Source organism: Bos grunniens, chromosome 19 (assembly GCF_055505025.1).
Source record: "Bos grunniens cultivar Pamir isolate PY7600 chromosome 19, Bosgru_T2T1.0, whole genome shotgun sequence".
Classification (NCBI taxonomy): domain Eukaryota; kingdom Metazoa; phylum Chordata; class Mammalia; order Artiodactyla; family Bovidae; genus Bos; species Bos grunniens.
This window is the reverse complement of record NC_141183.1, coordinates 35,342,700-35,360,872: the sequence shown is the minus strand read 5'-3', so window position 1 is coordinate 35,360,872 and position 18,173 is coordinate 35,342,700. Positions and strand designations below refer to the sequence as shown.

At 44.1% G+C, this 18,173-nt stretch overlaps 1 protein-coding gene across 14 annotated transcripts in view; it reads left to right on the top strand.

Annotated features, from left to right (window-relative positions):
• Positions 1 to 15,825, top strand: part of NDEL1 (nudE neurodevelopment protein 1 like 1) — a 76,960-nt gene extending 61,135 nt beyond the window's left edge. For 7 of the 14 annotated variants that reach the window (XM_086358992.1, XM_086358991.1, XM_086358993.1 and 4 more), the window contains 4 exons: positions 926 to 1,017; positions 6,900 to 7,051; positions 10,480 to 10,514; positions 13,817 to 15,825. In XM_086358992.1, the coding sequence (XP_086215118.1) occupies positions 926 to 1,017; positions 6,900 to 7,051; positions 10,480 to 10,514; positions 13,817 to 13,824 (287 nt within the window). In that variant the 3' untranslated portion in view covers positions 13,825 to 15,825. The remainder of the gene's footprint in view (positions 1 to 925; positions 1,018 to 6,899; positions 7,052 to 10,479; positions 10,515 to 13,816) is intronic. The other 7 variants (XM_086358986.1, XM_086358985.1, XM_086358999.1 and 4 more) reach the window with 1 other exon arrangement.
• Positions 15,826 to 18,173: the final 2,348 nt, after the last annotated feature.

The following is an 18,173-nucleotide window of genomic DNA, read 5'->3' as shown; positions in this document are numbered from 1 at the left end:
CAGCCATGAAAAAAAAAAGACGCTTACTCCTTGGAAGGAAAGTTATGATCAACCTAGATAGCATATTCAAAAGCAGAGACATTACTTTGCCAACAAAGGTTTGTCTAGTCAAGGCTATGGTTTTTCCAGTGGATATGTATGGATGTGAGAGTTGGACTGTGAGGAAGGCTGAGTGCTGAAGAATTGATGCTTTTGAACTGTGGTGTTGGAGAAGACTCTCGAGAGTCCCTTGGACTGCAAGGTGATCCAACCAGTCCATTCTGAAGGAGATCAGCCCTGGGATTTCTTTGGAAGGAATGATGCTAAAGCTGAAACTCCAGTACTTTCTGCCACCTCATGCGAAGAGTTGACTCATTGGAAAAGACTGATGCTGAGAGGGATTGGGGGCAGGAGGAGAAGGGGACGACAGAGGATGAGATGGCTGGATGGCATCACTGACTCGATGGATGTGAGTCTGAGTGAACTCTGGGAGTTGGTGATGGACAGGGAGGCCTGGCGTGCTGCGATTTGTGGGGTCGCAAAGAGTCGGACACGACTGAGCGTCTGATCTGATCGGACCATATGGACTGCTAATATTGACACAACCTAGAGAGCACTTTAGTAGGATATTAAGGTGAAAACTTGGGCATGTTCTCTGACTCAGCAGTTCTATTTTTAAGAACCTTTTCTCTAGAAATACTTGTCTAGATATTTTAAGGTTATATGTCCATTTAGCATTGTTTATAATAATGAAAAATTGGATATAACCTAAATATCTTTTGGAAAATGGTTAAACGTATTTGTGATATCTCCACTTTATACTATATCCACAGTTTACAATATTATATTGATTTTTCATTGAGTGTATACTGCTTTGTAAACGGAAACAAAACCCAAATGTAAAGGAAGTTGCCAGAGTAATCACTCGCCTTTTACCTTTCTCTAGCTATACCAAATGGTTTTGGTACCAGTCCACTGACTCCTTCAGCTAGGATATCGGCACTGAACATCGTGGGGGATCTCTTACGGAAAGTAGGGGTAAGCATTTCATTATTTATCACTAGGTGTTTCAGCTGCCAAGGTACTGAATTGTTTCTTACCTTGAAGTGAGGGTGAGGTAAAGGCTGTAATTAAGCTTAGAAGCAAGAGCATCCATTGACCACCTGAGACTAGTTCAGATAACACCTCTGGGCTCAGCCTTTCAAGTGCCTCTGCAGGAGGTCGCTGTACTGAACTCCCAAGTCCCTGCTGGGCCTTTGTCATGCTCGCTCTGGGTGTCTCTAAAGCATTGACTCCTCCCACATTCTCTGAAGGCCTGCTGTGTGTCTTATCCCTCCCTCTAATTCTGTTCTGTGCTTTGCCTGCTGTCCTCCTGGTTATCACCTGGCTTTCTCTTCAGAGGACTCTTGCATTGGCTCATGGCATGACTTTTCTGCTCTTGGTCACCACCTTATTGCTGCCTGGCCATCTCCACTCCAGTGCCATCTCCTTGGCTCTAACCTTGGGTTCCAGAACATTTCGGCTTTTGGAATATTAAACCTGGTTTTCTACTTAGTTTTTTACATTGTATAATATCTACTCTTTGACCTTACTGAGAGTAGTAGTTTGTTGTGATTTTTTTTTTTTAAGTCATCTCTTGCTTTCTTTCACTTGGTTCCTACTTATCTATGATCCATAGGTTACTTTCTCTGTCACTCTGGACTCCTGGTCTCTTTGGTCATAGGGGAGACCTGCAGGTTGGATTAGTCGAGCAACTGGACTTCTTTCTTGCATCAAGATCATTGGAAACATTTATGTAACCTGGTAGATATTTAAGCCACTGTAAACTTAGAATTTCTAGTATTAGTTTCCTGGTTTCCTTAGTGACTTATTTCTGTGATCAATAATCTACCCCTGAAACTTCCGGTTCTCCACTGCCCTTTCACTTATTTGTGTGTGTGACTCTGAAGAAAGCGGAAATTATATTCTACTTTATATAAAGAAGAAACGGGAGGCCAAGATATGAGATCCTATGTTTACCTTTTCTGGCTCATAAAATTATTTTCTGACCATCAATAACTGCATTTTAAAGTTGCTGTAACAAGTCGTGCACACATCATTCATACAGCACATAGAATAATCTTCCTTCACTCCTACCATAATCTTTTTTTTAGACCTATTTGTTGTAAAAACTGTGTTGTAATAGTTTAACCTATTTGTTATAACCTATAATTTGAAATAATATACTTGCTTTTCAGTGTCTTATCGACTTTAAGAAAAAAGATAACTCTACTCCTCCTAATTTTTAAATTTTTCTTGGTTATTTTTGTAACTCTATTTAAATAAAGTGTCCGTTCTTGACTCTCCATTAGTAGTGCTGAGAATTAGTCAGCAGCACCTACAGTATTATGCCCACCTGTGTGTTATTTCCTGCAGAATCATAGAGGAGGAGCTAGGCTCTAGGGCCATTTTACTTATAGTACTCAACAGATGCTTTGGGCATTTTATTCTTTACCTGTTACTTTACTCAGAAGCATATTATTAATAGATTTTTTTTCCTGTGTGTGTGTCATAGCTGACATGTATGCCTTTTTAACATTTTTTAAAATTGGCCATCTTTTTATTATTTTCACTGCAAAACAGTTTTTACCAAATCACAATAAAAAGAAAAAAGCTCTTGAAATCCTGTCATTTCAACAGATTAAGCCATTTTCATTTTTAAAAATTGCACTCAGCGTTTGTATGCATATATAACTTGTGTATCAGTGTATCAGATATTTTTGTTCATGGTTCTTAACATTTCTGATTACTTTTTTTTTTTTCACTGTGGAGAGAAGAAACATACACTTTCTTTGCTGTAAGTTGTATCTTCCGGCTTCTTATTCACACCGTTTGCTGAGTGCTCTGATGTGCTTCTAGGGTGGCAGCATGCTGTCATCCTCGGATTTCTCTTCATTATACTCGTAGGTTAGTTCTGCCTACTTATTCCTGGACCTCTGTTGTCATCTTTCTTTTGTTCCCTGTTTTGCTTTAGTACCTCAAGTAATTTATTCATAAATGGTGCATGAAAGTTGAACTCGGAGTCCTTGCATTGTTTACCCGTTCAGCAGACAGTTTGTCTTTTAAGGTGTCATTAGAATTTCTGCCATTCTCCACCGGCCCCTGCATACTTTTATGAATGTGTCATCCCCTGCTTCTTTGTGCTGTTTTGCCACTGACTTCACCTGGAAGCCCCATCCCCCTCTGACATCCTCTTCCACTGAGAAATCAAGGCTGTCTACTTACGCTGTGTTCTCTTCACTTTCCTTCCTTTAGTACTCTCCTCTTACTACTCTGTTCCTCCTTTGTGTCTCAGTGGTGAAAGTATCACATTCCTGCTCACGGCTAATTTTGTCCCTCTGTGCTTTGCATCTCATTGCCTTGTCATCTTTATATCTCCTGTATCTTCAACCTTTTCCTGTATATTTTAATATTTATATGCAGTGTTTATGTATACCATATTACGTAATATAAATATATATATCAGTTCAGTTCAGTTGCTCAGTGGTGTCCGACTCTTTGTGAGCCCATGGACTGCAGCACGCTAGGCCTCCCTGTCCATCACCAACTCCTGGAGCTTGCTCAAACTCATGTCCATCGAGTCAGTGATGCCATCCAGCCATCTCATCCTCTGTTGTCCTCTTCTCCTGCCTTCAATCTTTCCCAGCGTTGGGGTCTTTTCCAGCGAGTCAGTTCTTCGCATCAGGTGACCAAAATATTGGAGCTTCAGCTGTCATTGTTTCCACTGTTTCCCCATCTATTTGCCATGAAGTGATGGCCCCAGATGCTATGATCTTATTTTTTCAAATGTTGAGTTTTAAGCCAGCTTTTTCACTCTCCTCTTTCACTTTCATCAAGAGGCTCTTTAGTTCCTCTTTGCTTTCTGCCATAAGGGTGTTGTCGTCTGGGTATCTGAGGTTATTGATATTTCTCGTGACAATGTTGATTCCAGGTTGTGCTTCATCCTGCCTGGCATTTCACATGATGTACACTGCATATAAGCTAAATAAGCTGGATGACAGTATACAGCCTTGATGTAGTTCTTTGCCAATTTGGAACCAGTCTGTTGTTCCATGTCCAGTTTTAACTGTTACTTCTTGGCCTGCATATAGATTTCTGAGCAGGTAGGTAAGGTGATCTGGTACTCCCATCTCTTTAAATATTCTTCACAGGAGGCTTTGGTGTAGTCAATAAAGCAGAAGTAGATGTTTTTCTGGAACTCTCTTGCTTTTCCTGTGATCCAGCGGATGTTGGCAATTTGATTTCTGTTTCCTCTGTGTAATGTGTAATATGTGCTGGATGAAGCACAAGCTGGAATCAAAATTGCCAGGAGAAATATCAATAACCTCAGATATGCAGAAAGTGAAGAAGAACTAAAAAGCCTCTTAATGAAAGTGAAAGAGGAGCGTGAACAAGCTGGCTGGAAACAGTGTCTGACTTTATTTTTTTGGGCTCCAGAATCACTGCAGATGGTGACTGCAGCCATGAAATTAAAAGACGCTTACTCCTTGGAAGGAAAGTTATGACCAACCTAGACAGCATAGTAAAAAGCAGAGACATTACTTTGTCAACAAAGGTCTGTCTAGTCAAGGCTATGGTTTTTCCAGTAGTCATGTATGGATGTGAGAGTTGGACTATAAAGAAAGCTGAGCACAGAAGAATTGATGCTTCTGAACTGTGGTGTTGGAGAAGACTCTTGAGAGTCCCTTGGACTGCAAGGAGATCCAACCAGTCCATCCTAAAGGAAATCAATCCTGAATATTCATTGGAAGGACTGATGCTGAGTCTGAAGCTCCAATACTTTGGCCACCTAATGCAAAGAACTGACTCACTGGAAAAGACCCTGATGCTGGGAAAGATTGAAGGAGGGAGAAGGGGACGACAGAGGATGAGATGGTTGGATGGCATCACTGACTCAATGGACATGAGTTGGAGTAAACTCTGGGAGTTGGTGATGGACAGGGAGGCCTGGCGTGCTGCGGTTCATGGGGTTGCAAAGAGTTGGACACGATTGAGTGACTGAAGTGAACTGAACTGAATGTGTGATATATAAATGTTAGATATACATACTTTATATCTAATGTTTATATATCTAACATTTATATATTACACATTATACAATTTTTTTAACCTTAAAAGCAAAAATAAAAGCAGTTATTCTTTCCTTCTACCCTGGGTCTCTTTTTAACTTTCAGTTTGTCTCTTTCCTTCCCAGCCAAGCTTTTGAAAGCTCATTTCCGATGTATTTATTGTTAGTATTTGTGACGGCATACTTGCTCCCCAGCTAACCTCGTCTGGGCTCTTGTTTCCTGCTCACTCCGCTCAAATTGCTCATTGATGATCTCAGCACTGTCAAATCCAGTGGATGCTGCTCTGTCCTCATTCTACTTGAAATGTTCAGTACTGACTTTTTTTTGAAATGCCTACTTTCCTCTGCTCTTCTGATGATGTGTCATGTCTGCCTCGCGTCTTCCTGCCCATTCCTCTGTCATCTTGTTGCCCTTTCATCTGCCTGCCCTTTCAGTATTGACTTTACTCAGAGTAGTTCTGACCTTAATTTTCTGATTATCTCCTTCACAGCCATGATTTCATCTCCTACTTGGTGTGGATATTGTTTTAAATCTGATTTCTAGGCTATTGTTTTTGAGTGCCAGGCCCAGTACTTGTATTAGGTTGTCTCACTGATGCCTCAGATACAACTTGTACCTATTATATGATAGATCCTCATCTAATATATGAATGAATGTTTTGAATATAAGAAATTAATGGCTCTCAATTTTTACTGTGTATGTATCTGTTTAATAAGATGTGGAAAAAATGCTTATTTAGAGCTTATCCAACCTCTTTTCCTTCTTTTGGTATTTTACTGAGTCATGGTGCTGTTGTTTTAGGAAAGGAGAAGAGAAGGAAGTTTCAGTCTGTTTTTGTCGCTGTTTCTTAATAGCTCTTATTGAAATTATGGGAGGAGGGTTCTCAGGGTGAAGTATATTAGCTGTGGATTTAATTTACCAGTGCATTCCAAATCCCTTAGTGTCAAGGATAATAGGATTGGAGTGTTTTTTTTTTTGGAGTGTTCTTTGCCCTTTTTTTCCCTCATGGATTATAATCCTCTTCCTTCTCTCTCTCTTTTTGCAAGGAGAGGGGTTTGATTTGGCAAAATGGTTGTGGGAAGGGGGAGTTGGTGATACTTGTGTGTGATGGAAATTGATGAAAAACTTCTCTTCGTGTCATCTGTTGGTTTGTAGAGGCTGCCACTGGCCAGGTGTTGTGGTGACAGGTGCTAAGCAGGCACTCAGTTTAGAGGTAAATGCTAAAGGGCTGGCGTCACTTTCAAATGAATTATTTAATTATAGGCAGAGGGTATAGACGTTTTACAGTGTGCTCTCAGAAGCAGAATAGAATTTAACTTCATATGAGGCGTTGTAAATGCTCTTATCCATTCTGATACACTAGAAACTAACGTGAAGCCCTAAAGAAAGAATTGGCCACTTTAAAAAGTCCTCAGTTGATGTTTCTGCGTTTTTTTGTAACCTTTGCTTCCAAAACATATGCACACACCCAACCAGCCAACTAACAGTCCAGAGGTCAGAGGGAAAACGGTGGATTAGGGCCAAGGGACCTGGGATCCATCTCTATCTACTGTGCCACATTTCTTTTAGTTGTAAGGTGAGAATTATATCTGTATCCCTCAATAATACCGAAGGATAAATATTCTGAGTTCATTAGAAAGGGAGCCAGCGTGAATATCCCCTCTTCCTACTAGAAATTGATAATGGCTTAAAAAGCCATCATTACCAACTGAGAGAATAAAGTTTGAGTCTTGAAATAGAAATGGTTTGAAATGCAGATTTTTATGTGCAGCTACTATTTTGACAACCTAATCATTCCTTCTTCCTTTTTAGGCTTTAGAATCCAAATTAGCAGCTTGCAGGAATTTTGCAAAGGACCAAGCATCACGAAAATCCTATATTTCAGGGAATGTTAACTGTGGGGTGATGAATAGCAATGGCACGAAGTTCTCTCGATCAGGGCACACGTCTTTCTTTGACAAAGGGTAAGTTTTGGAAATTCTACATGTTAATTTTTGGGTTCATGAAGTTACATATTATTGAGTGAGTTTATTGAACTTCAAAAAGATAAACTCAGTTTGATGAATCTACCTGAATCTACCTGAATGAAGTGTTATCATTCAGATCTTTGGGGATGTGAAGTCTGTTACGTCTTCTAGTCCCCATGGAGTCTGTTGCCCTGGGAACCATGACTCTGAAGCTTCTGTCCTGGGAAGCAGACTTGTGAAAGGCAGCCAGGGATTAAAGATGAATGTGATATGGTCCTTGTGTTTTCTCAGGGTGCTTGCAGGATGGTAGACTATCTTGGCAAATATTTGCTAAGAGTAGAAGAGAACATGGTGATCACGTTATGTGTGAACTCTTCAACAAACCTACTGTCTGAAGATTTTAGAGAAAATATAAGACCACTGGATCAAGTACAGTTTAGGACATAAAAAGTTTTGTAGGATGTGAAGATATTTTGGGGGGAATTGAGAATTAAAAAATTGTCGTAAGATTAAAGCAGCAATACATTATTAATACAAAAAAATTTTTGGTGCAGAAAATATATAAAGTAAAAATACGTGTCATCTGTTTTCACACTATTTTTGCATCTTTACAGTTATTCATGTATTCATCTATACAGTTAAGCACGTAAAATCATCTTATGCATCTGCTCTGCTTTTAAAAACTTAGGAGATACCTTAAATACTGCTCGCAACATGCCTATGGTGACTGATACTGCCAGTAGCTTTCCGTGTCAGTATATATTGTTCTGCTTCAATTAAAGGAAAAAAAAAAAGAAAACCACAAAACGCTGCATGGTTATATTGTTGTATGGGTGTGCCTTGGTCTAGGTAACTGGTTAGAGCCTGTGGTCTGGAATGCTGACCTTGTGACTTAAGGTGGCTGGCAGTGGAATTAGCAGCTGAGGCACCAGTGGTCTGTGTCTCTGCTTTGAGTTAGAGGGGCCATAGGTTCTTGTTCTGTGAAAACAATATAGAAATCTTCATAGTTACCTAAAGGAACTTATATTTTCTGCTTTCCTCAGTGACGGTGGTACATTTGTAGAGAACCTGATTTTTTTAAAAATTTATTTTATATTGGACTATGGCCGATTAACAATGTTGTGATAGTTTTAGGTGGACAGCAAAGGGACTGCACCATACATATACATACGTCCATTCTCCCCCAATGGAGAACCTGATTTGATACATAGTCCACTCTGTAAGGAGAAGGCAATGGCACCCCACTCCAGTACTCTTGCCTAGAAAATCCCATGGATGGAGGAGCTTGGTTAAGCTGCAATCCATGGGGTAGCGAAGAGTTGGACACGACTGAGCTACTTCACTTTCACTTTTCACTTTCATGCGTTGGAGAAGGAAATGGCAACCCACTCCAGTGTTCTTGCCTGGAGAATCCCAGGGATGGGGGAGCCTGGTGGGCTGCCGTCTATGGGGTCGCACAGAGTTGGACACAACTGAAGTGACTTAGCAGCAGCAACAACAGCAGCAGCCACTCTGTAAAGCTTTTTGTTGTTCGTCCTTGTGGAGTGGAGTATTCTGGTTTCTCTCTCTCCCTCAAGAATTCTACCTCAAAGTACGTGTGTTTCATTAGGGAACATATTCTCAAATAATATATAAATCAGGGCTTTCTTTATACACATTTCATTAAAAGCCCATTCTAAAATATCAACATATAAATCAGAATTTTATTCTAACCATTGGGGCTCCCCAGTGGTGGTAGGAATAAAATTAATATTCCTTAGGTTTAGGAGTTTCAGGCAACCTTGAGGAGTGCCATTTTTCTACTATAATGGTACGTGTGAAATAAAAAGGTAGATATATTTACATTAGAGGTGGCATTTCCCCAGAACAATACAGGGAAAGTTTAAGGAAGTCTTCATGAGGGTTGGAAGTAGTGCCTAATGATTTTTCCTGGAGCTTATGACTATTTCCAAACAGTAGTTATTTGTCTGTCTGGAATATTTCTTAATGGGCCGTGGGCCCCATGTGATGTGAGAACAGGCAAAACTGTAAATAGATTGGTCCAGCAGATGCCTTTGCAAAAAAATAGTCCTTAGAACAGTCATGACGAAGGAGGCATAATATCATCAGTTCAGGCTCACCATTCTGTCTTCTTACCAGGGCAGTGATTGCCCAGAGAAGAACCCAGTCTAGGCAGATGGCAGAGGATTCAGGGTCACCTGAAACCAGGAGGGGCCCTGGGCACTGTGACAGAGCCCCTGAAGATCCTAGGTGTAGGATAGGCTTTATGTCCTGAACTGAACCTGGAAATATGCTTCTTGATAGAAATAGTTACAGATGGTGTTTAGAATTGTGGAGGACCTGATTAAATAGTACAGATTTTTAATTTTACTCTATTAACAATAAATATTTTTTGTGGACTGGCCTTTTCTTAAGTGTTAGTTTGTGTAGTAGATAGATGGTATATGCACACTCAGATGTGAACCTGTTATTGCTTGAGTTGTGTGTATCTAGTTGCCGTCTTCCTGAGGATAACTCTTGTGTGGATTTTGCAGTGTTCTTCCTTCTTGATCCTTTGCTTTGATTCTGGCTTCTTTCTGGCCTGCCTGGCTTTTTACCTCTGGCCTTCCTTTCTGCTGACCTAGCAACTAGATAAAAACCATGATGGCTTATACCTGCTGCAAAAGGAAGGGGTAAATATCCCCACTCCCAGCTCCATTACTGCATCTGACTGGTTGAAAGAAAAAGTGCCAGTTCTGGTAGAAACGTAGCTTGTAGTTTCAGCGTGAGAAGAAGCTTTTCATTGGAGAAAAAGCTTTGGCTCCACAAGTTGCCTGGCATGCCTCTCACTCCTAAGGAGTCTGTCTGTGGCTCTGTTAACTGTAGTTTTCCTGGTGCTCCTAGGAGCCCACAGAAACGTTGTTTGGGAGAGTTGGTTTGCATGCGTGTGCAAGTATGTGAGTGTACGTGTATGCACTGTACCCTCCTGCCTTCCACAGAATCCTCAGATGGGGTGAGTCTTGACCACATAAACATAAAGCCTTCTTGTTATATATTGCTTTATGGGTTCTGAAAATATTGTGTAAGTTCTGGTTAGTGGAAGGCTTCTTGGAGTCAGGATTTTATCTAGTCTGTGTTCATGTCACCAGTTCCTAAAATGTGGGTCACCGGGCCTGTTTCTCCGTGTTGCTCTGCTTCCTGCAACCTGTACCAGTTGTTCACATCACTCATCCATAAAGACACTAGTTCACAGGTAGCACAGCTACTTGAGTTCCCCCCAAAATGTTCTTTTTCCTCCATAGCTTTTATTTAGTTTCTTATGCCCTAATTTTGTAAGCCAGTGTGATTTCTTTCAGGCTGTGTGTAGGTGAGTGTAGGCTAATTTTAGGGCATAGTGTGAAAATAGTATTGTATTACTGTTTAATGTTTTTTCCTTTTTTTATTAGGCAAGAAAAAGTCATATTTCCCACGTTGTTCATGGGTAACTGCATTTGTTTGCTGTGCTCTTTTATTCTTAATCATGGTGTGTGGTGGAAGACGCATTCACATTAACAAACCGGGTTTACTAACTGCATGGGGCTGACTCTACTTTAACCAGCTTCCAGCCCATGAGTGAACTTTCAAGTTTTTGTTTGGTTTGACTGTGTACATTATTATTAGTTCAGCTGTGCAAACAAAAACGAGCAAATGGTAGTGGTCCTGGGGTGGTTGTGAATGGGCTGATGTACTCCCGTACAGGGTGCTGTAGAGAGGACGCCAGCAGTCTGGGGTGGGGGTCAGGGTCACTGCCAGGCTCTGGGACCACATTTGACTGCCTCCATGGGCCTGGGGTGCTTCCTGTTACCCCGTGTCTTCTGTTTTCTCAGCACGGGTGATAGTGGATTCTTGCTGTGTGGGGCCTCTCCTCTGCTCATGCTTGTGTTCCCCAGGAAAGTGGAGTGGTAGCTGGGGACATGTGTGTAAAATCTACCTTCCTTTTGAGGAACGTATGTTTCAGTCTGCAGGGCCTGGGCTGAGGACTGGAGCTGTGCTGGGCTTCCATTTCTCCTTCTAACTGGATGGACGGGTCTGGAGTTGGCCTGTCTGCTCTCCTGAACTAGCTGTAGCGCCTCTGTTCCTTTTCTCTCCTGCCCTCTCAGGTGAACTGTCCTTACTCTGGCAGATTTAGTCCCCAGGCTTTATCTATATTGTGTTAATTTTATTGTCCTTCTGACCAGCTTCTAAACCCTTCTTTTAGTTCTTCTGTTGCCATTTACAACTGACCTTCATTCCTTGTCTTAGCTGAGTTTTCTATTTTTCAGACTCTTAAACTAGATTTTTATGGTAAGATCATGAAATTTCATAGCTTTTGGAACCCTTTTTACATAGATGATTCCCAGATCTGTATCTCCATCCTTGCCCATTCTTTCTCTCTTTGGTCCTGTGTTGTCCACTGGGACATTTCCCTTCGGCTTTTTTGCTGCTCCCTGAGACCAAATGTGGTGAGTATGGAGGTGTTTCTTCTCTCAGAAACCTTTCCTCATTGCACACTTTGAAGTTCCCTCAAGGGACTTCACCAGACTGAGAATTCTCCCTCTGGGTTCAGCTTCCTTCTGGTCTTTTAGTAACTTCTTGACTCAGAGAGGTCCTAGGGAGGACCCTGCTGGATTGTTGTTCTCTCTTCCACCCAACTTTCAAAGTCAGAATTCCCATTTCCAGCCACACAGGGAAGCTATTTAACTTAGTTTCTTGGTTTCTTTTCATATTTTGGATTGCACTGTGTATTTTTCCTATTAGAGCTGACCTGTATTGGGAGCACCAAGTTGGTTGCGCATGGAGCTTCTCGGACGTCCTTGGGTGGGAGGAGGCTGGGAAAGGATGCTGGCCTGGGTATGCGGAGGCAGGTTGTGGGCCCAGGTCCCCAGTGACAGGCTCACGGGGTGAGCTTGGTGAACAGTGGACCTTCTGTTTTTATTTCCTTGGCAATATAACAGTGGGGATGAACTTGACATTCTTTAAAGGTCCATTGTGCTTGAAAATGCAGAAAGCTCAGTTCTAAACCTACATGTGGAGCCATCCTCAAATTTGCTGCTTTTGCCTGCCCTGTGGAACAGGGGTCAGGTTCTTCTTGGTACCCAGCAGTGCTTCCTTCTGCCAAGTTTTGGGGGCTGTCTCTAGCCATGCCTGCTGCCATGCTCTGACAGGCTGGGAATCTGATGGTCAGTGTTCAGGGCTGAAGCTCTTTGTGAGGCCGTCTAGTTCTCCCTGAGGTTCTAGAAGAGGCAGGCATCGGGGCTCGGGGACCAGGCAGACAAATGACAGACAAATGGCTGCTTCTGCGAGCGCAACAATGGCATATAGAGTCTCTGTCCCCAGAAAAGAGGGACAGGCACTTACTCTTGGGAGGATGGAGAGGGATGATTTCAAGTTTTCAAATGTGATGAAGCTCAAAGATCAGACCTCCCCAGCCCAAAGAGAAGAGAAAATTCTGAATGCATCGCTGAGGTGGGGAGAGAACCCTTGTCAGAGCCCCTCCTATTGCTCTTGCCCTGTGTGGGAGGCTTGATTTCCAATTGGAAATCTACACTCAGGTTAGTTTCTTCAGATGTGAACTGTTTCTTCAGAGTAGTCAAGGGTCATTAGTCCAGTCTCTTTGCATGCCTGTTTCTCCATGAGATTACCCTCACCTCCGCAGTGTATGAAACCGTCATCTTGGTGGTGAATGTGTGTCTGTGTTTTGTTTTGTTTAAGAGAATCTCTGTCCATGAGTCTATATATTCAACTCCCCGGGCCCCTCAGATGACTAGGCCAGTGCGGACAGTGGTGGGCACGTGTGGGGCAGTCGGCCCCTTGCAGTTGGCTGCATCTCCCAGGCTGTGAATGAGACCCATTTCCCTAGGAAGTTTTTCAGTATGGAAGGGCTGCAGTGGCTTCCTGAGAGGGGTTCCAGGCCTTGCACTCACTCCCTCACGCCTTCCTGCGGCTGCACTGCCAGGTGGCTGGGGCGGGGCAGGGTCCTGGCTGTGGGCACTTGTGTGGGCGGGGCTGGTGTCTCCTGAGCCTGCAGAGAAGCCTCCCCATCTGGCTTGCTTGCTGAACCATCTAAAAAAGTTATTTTTCTCCCCCTTATTTAAGATATTCATGTACATTGTAGGAGATTTGGAAAACAAAAAAAGTACAAAGTAGTAGATAAAATTTACCCACAACTCAGAGGGAAGAAAAGTAACTACTGTTAAATTTTCCTTTTATGATATATGTGAGTGTGTGTGTATGAGTGCCCGCATCCTCACACATTCTAGATTTAGCTCTGTGGATAGCAATGTCTAGCTATATAAGGGGTTATAGCCCAGAACGTATGCTGTTAATTTTTTTCTTCATATTGTTGAGCATATCCAGTTCGGTAACCTCCTGCTTTTTCCACCTAGCATTAATTGCATTTGGAATATTTTCCATGCTGTTAAGAACTCTGAAATGTATTTTTAAAGGCTGTGCAATATTTCACTGGTTGTACCCTTCTTCGCTGGTTCCCTACTGGTAGACATTTAACCTGCTCTGTTGGGAAGTGAGTCAGGGCTGCAGCCACCATGGCCAGTGTGATGAGGTTGCCGGGAAGAGAGTCATCCCATTGCTGTGGGACTGTGGGGTGCTCAATGCCGTGCTCTCCTTTGGGCCATCAGGATTCTCCTTGGGGCCAGGAAGAGGAATAGTTGTAGAGAGCAGATGAATTATGCTGTGTGTCGAGTGATTTTAAATGACACTGTCTTTCTCTTCTCCTTCCCTTCTCCACTCTGGTCACTCCCACAGGGCAGTAAACGGCTTTGACCCGGCTCCTCCTCCTCCTGGTCTGGGCTCCTCGCGCCCGTCATCAGCACCGGGTATGCTGCCGCTCAGTGTGTGAGTGCCCGGCCTCCAGCTGGGGGCTCCTGCCCCACTCCAAGCACCAGGACACCCACGCCTCACCCCTCGGTGCCTGGGCACAGCTCATGCCCCTCCGCCCGCCTCCCCACGGCTGGCAGAGGGCAGGCTGCATGCAGTGGCGGCTGCTGGGCCCGGTCCGGCTCCAGGACTCTGCGCGATATCAATACTGGCTATTTTCTCTTCTCGCCGTAGTGCCGTTGGTTTCACATGATTGCACTTTTGTGGGTCACAAGGTGATACATGCGTGTATTACTCGGTCACTGGATGCAGAAGTACCCATTCATCACAGCATCTCCTAGCCCCGCCCTGCTGTACTGATAGGATTTAGTTGTGTTTAGGACATTGCAGATCTTCTAGAAGTTCTTCCCCAAATCAGGTCAACTTGTGGTCTCCTGAGCTCCCAGCCAAGCGTCTCCAGTGCTGATGATCATGTGTTCCCCCCACCCCCCCCAGGTTGGGCCTGTGGCTGGTGAAGAGTCAGGAAGGCCACTGAACTAGGGAGCATTTTCTGCACCTTCTGGTTTTACTTTCTCAGTTACCATTCCATAGACTTGCCTCCCCAAGCAGCCACAAAGGCCCGTCTGAGATAGCAGGAGCTTTGGGGCCTGGGTGCTCTCAGGGCTGGGCCCTGCCGTCTCCTCCTCCACTGCCTCAGACTTGGGGGAGGGGGTGGCGGCCGCCCCCTCGGCAGCTCTCTGGTCCTTCAGTGAAATGACATCTTCAGAGCGCTTTTGTTTTGTCTCCGGAGGGCCTGTCCTGTTGTGTCAGGAAGGGTTGCGTGGCCTGATTCCAGGGGCCGGCTGGCGCCAGCTCCGGGGGGCAGACTGACCATAAGTGGTCCTCCCTGTGCATCCTTTGATTACTCTCATGCTGCATTTACTGTTTACATTTGTTTTATTGTACATAGGTTTGTAAACATTATCGCCTAAGATATTTGTATATAACTTGGGCTTTGTAGCTTTTATTTATTCAGAACTCATATGGCATGTTAAAGACTTAACAATGGTGTCCTACTCCGGGCAGCTGTATAGGGTCATCATGTGGTTAAAAAAAATACTTCCCCTCAAAAAAAATCTTTTAATGTGGAAACAATAAATTTCACAGAAAAAAAAAAAAAAGGATTGAGGTTGCTTTATTGGGTTTCTGCCATCCTGCGAGAGAACAGCTGGAGTGGCAAAGCCAGGTTCCAAGTTCATTTCTCTTCTGACACGGGGCACAGGATGGACAGCAGCCACAGAACCGGGCATAGAAAATTCTTGCGGCTTCATGATGTGTTTAATGTGCTGAGCAGATGTCTTCATGCTGATTTTTATCTTTCTTTTTTTTTAATTGAAGTATGGCCCAATTTTACACAAATTGCAGATATACAGTATTGTGGTTCATGGTTTTTAAAAGTTATATTCCATTAATAGTTACAGTAGAATACAGGCTGTATTCCCTGTGTTGTACAATACGTCCTTGTGGCTAATTTATTCCTCAGGATGACTCTGGTTTCTGCTCTTAGCTGTGATTTCCGGGAGCAGCCTGAGAATGGCCCTGGCCCTGTGCGCACCTCTGGCAGGAAGGGCCTGGACTTTGGAGACGACTTGCTAAGTCCTGGAGTAACTGCAGTGGGTCCAGGAGACTGGTCCTCTTGTTGGACTGCCTTTCACAAAACGTGCTGGTATTCTGGGATCAGAGGTTACTTGGGTCTGGGCTTCTCTCCTCATCCCTTGATAGAACTTGAGGAACAAGTAAACTCGGGGGGTCTGTATGACTGTGTCAGATTCTGAGCTCCGCTTATAACAAAGAGCATAAACAGAATCGTTTTTGTCATTTAAAAACTATATGTAAATGAAAACTAAGTGATTCCGGTTTCTAAGTGAATAAACATTGAGGTGTAGGATACATTAAAATATTTTTCTTCTGTCAGTTCGCCGGCAGGAATAGCTTCTCTGAGTTCCTGGAGATTTTGTCATAAGCTGACCCACAAGAGATGCTCGCTCGTGTGTGTGTGTGTGTGTGTCCGTGCGTGCGTGTGTGCTCTGCCCAGCCCTGCTGGCTGAGTTGAGAACTCCAAGCCTCTCACCGACAGGCAGTCTCCCAGCCTCTCTCCCGGCCATCATGGAAGGGCTGGATGAGGTCAGAGGTGTCAGACTTCTGTCTCTATGCAGGAGCCCCAGATCTAAAGCACGACACACAGAGCTGCTCTAGTTAAAGCGAAGATGAGTTCTGGAGCTTGAATCCTTGTCCCTGGCTCCCCAGCGATGTCTTGGTTCCTCCCCAGCTGTGGACTCCTGGGATCATCTCACCAGACGGCTGTCAGCTGTTACTCAGGCAACGGCTGGGAGTGGGGCCTGTGTGTTGTTCTCTGATGTCACCACTTTTGCTTTGGGTCCAGGAGAGCACAGGCCAGGTCCGTGAAAGCATGGTGGAGTAGGCTGCCTGGCTCACCTTGTGGGGGTGGAGTGGGAACTCCCTTGAAGTTCTGGTTTTGTTACAACTGCAGCACCATTGGCATATGACCCCCTGAGGAAGCTGCTTGATTCCCTGGGCTTCTTTCAGCTTTCCAGGTCTTCCTCCATTTACAGTCGGACAATGTTCTGATAAATCCATTCATTGTAAATTGAAAATGCATTTACTACATCTAACCCCCTGACCATCACAGCTTAGCCCTGTCTACCTTAAACATGCTCAGAACATTTGAATTAGCCTACAATTGGGCAAAATCATCTAATACAAAGCCTGATAATAAAGTGTTGACTGTCGTATAATTGATTGAATACTGTACTGAAAGTGAAAAATGGAACGGTCATGTGGGTGCAGAACGGTTGCCGTCATATCTATCATGTGGCTGACTGGGAATTGCCCTGCCAGTGTTGAGTGAGAGGATAGCACCGTGTATCGCTAGCCTGGGAGAAGATGAAAATCTAAAATTCAAAGTGTGGTTTCTGTTGAGTGTTTGCTTTTGCATCATGGTAGAGTCAAAAAATCTTTAAGTCAGACCATTATAAGTCAGTGACCGTTTGTATCTGGCTCACGATGCTGCTTTGTACATGCTCATAGAGAGCCATTGCTTCCTGGTCTGAAAGATCTGTGTATTTGCCTGTCTACTTTATCTCCTCTGAGTGGGCCCTCCTCCTAGTGCTGCAGGATTGCCTGTGTGTGCCGCTCTCACTGAAACCTCCAGGAATGAGCCCTCCCCCGGGGCTGGTTCCATGTGGTGGTCTCCCCCATGTGGGCGTGGAGGGGCTGAGCTTCCCGGTGGCCAAGGACAGCTTCTTGCCTCCAGGTATTTTCATCTCACTGCTCAATCCCATCCCTTGCTCCTGAAACTTCGCAGTCCTGCTAGGTGCCAGAGCTGGGGTGTGGAGTCACCAGTGAGGTGAGGGAGAGCTATATACTGTGACCCGGGAGCGGGATGAGCTGGTTTTTCCTCAGTTTACAGAAGGGAAAGCAGGCCCAGGGTTTAGGTGACTGGCCTGAGCTCACACAGCTGGTTCATGGGAAAGCCAGGTTTGGAAAGGGGCCCAGTGTCCTTTTCTGCTGTTTACCACTTCATCAGACTGGAGGCTTCGCTGGTCTTGACTTTGACTTGTGTCTCAGGAGGTGAGCTGATTCTGAGTGCTCGTAAATGATGCTCAGGGGGGCAGCAGCAGGAGCACAGTGGCTCATGGCTCATCCATGCGCCTCTTCTCCCTGTGTCAGTTGGTGTTGGCTTTGTTTCTCTCAGAGGCTGCCTTGGAGCTGCCATTAGCATCTTCTGAGAGCCATGGTGGAAGCTGGCACTTGTGGGGAAGGGGACGTGAGGACATGACCTTGGGTGGAGCAGTGGCTTCAGAGACAGCCTGTATCCAGGGAGTATCCAGCTTGGCCGCTGGTGGGAACAGGGCCCGAGGGAGATGGGCCCAGGCTGTCAGTTGTCTGCATTGTTTGCCCAGATGATGCTAAGAAGTCTTTTCTATGTTCTTTAACTTCATGGATTGTTTTTCTCTCTGTATCTGCCTCAAAATTTGAAGCAAATTGAGGGCACTAGCTTGGCCTTTGAAATATAAATGTGTTACTTGATTTTTTTAAAAAAATGAGAGTGGAGGCAGGAGGCATCTTTGTAAGTCATGTTCCTGTGACTTAGAGCATCTTATCTGAAAACTGGTCCCGTGGCTGTTAAAAATATGATACACGGGGATATGTGTGTTAGTCACTTAGTCGTGTCCTACTTTTTGAGACCCATGGACTGTCGCCCACCAGGCTCCTCTGTCCATGG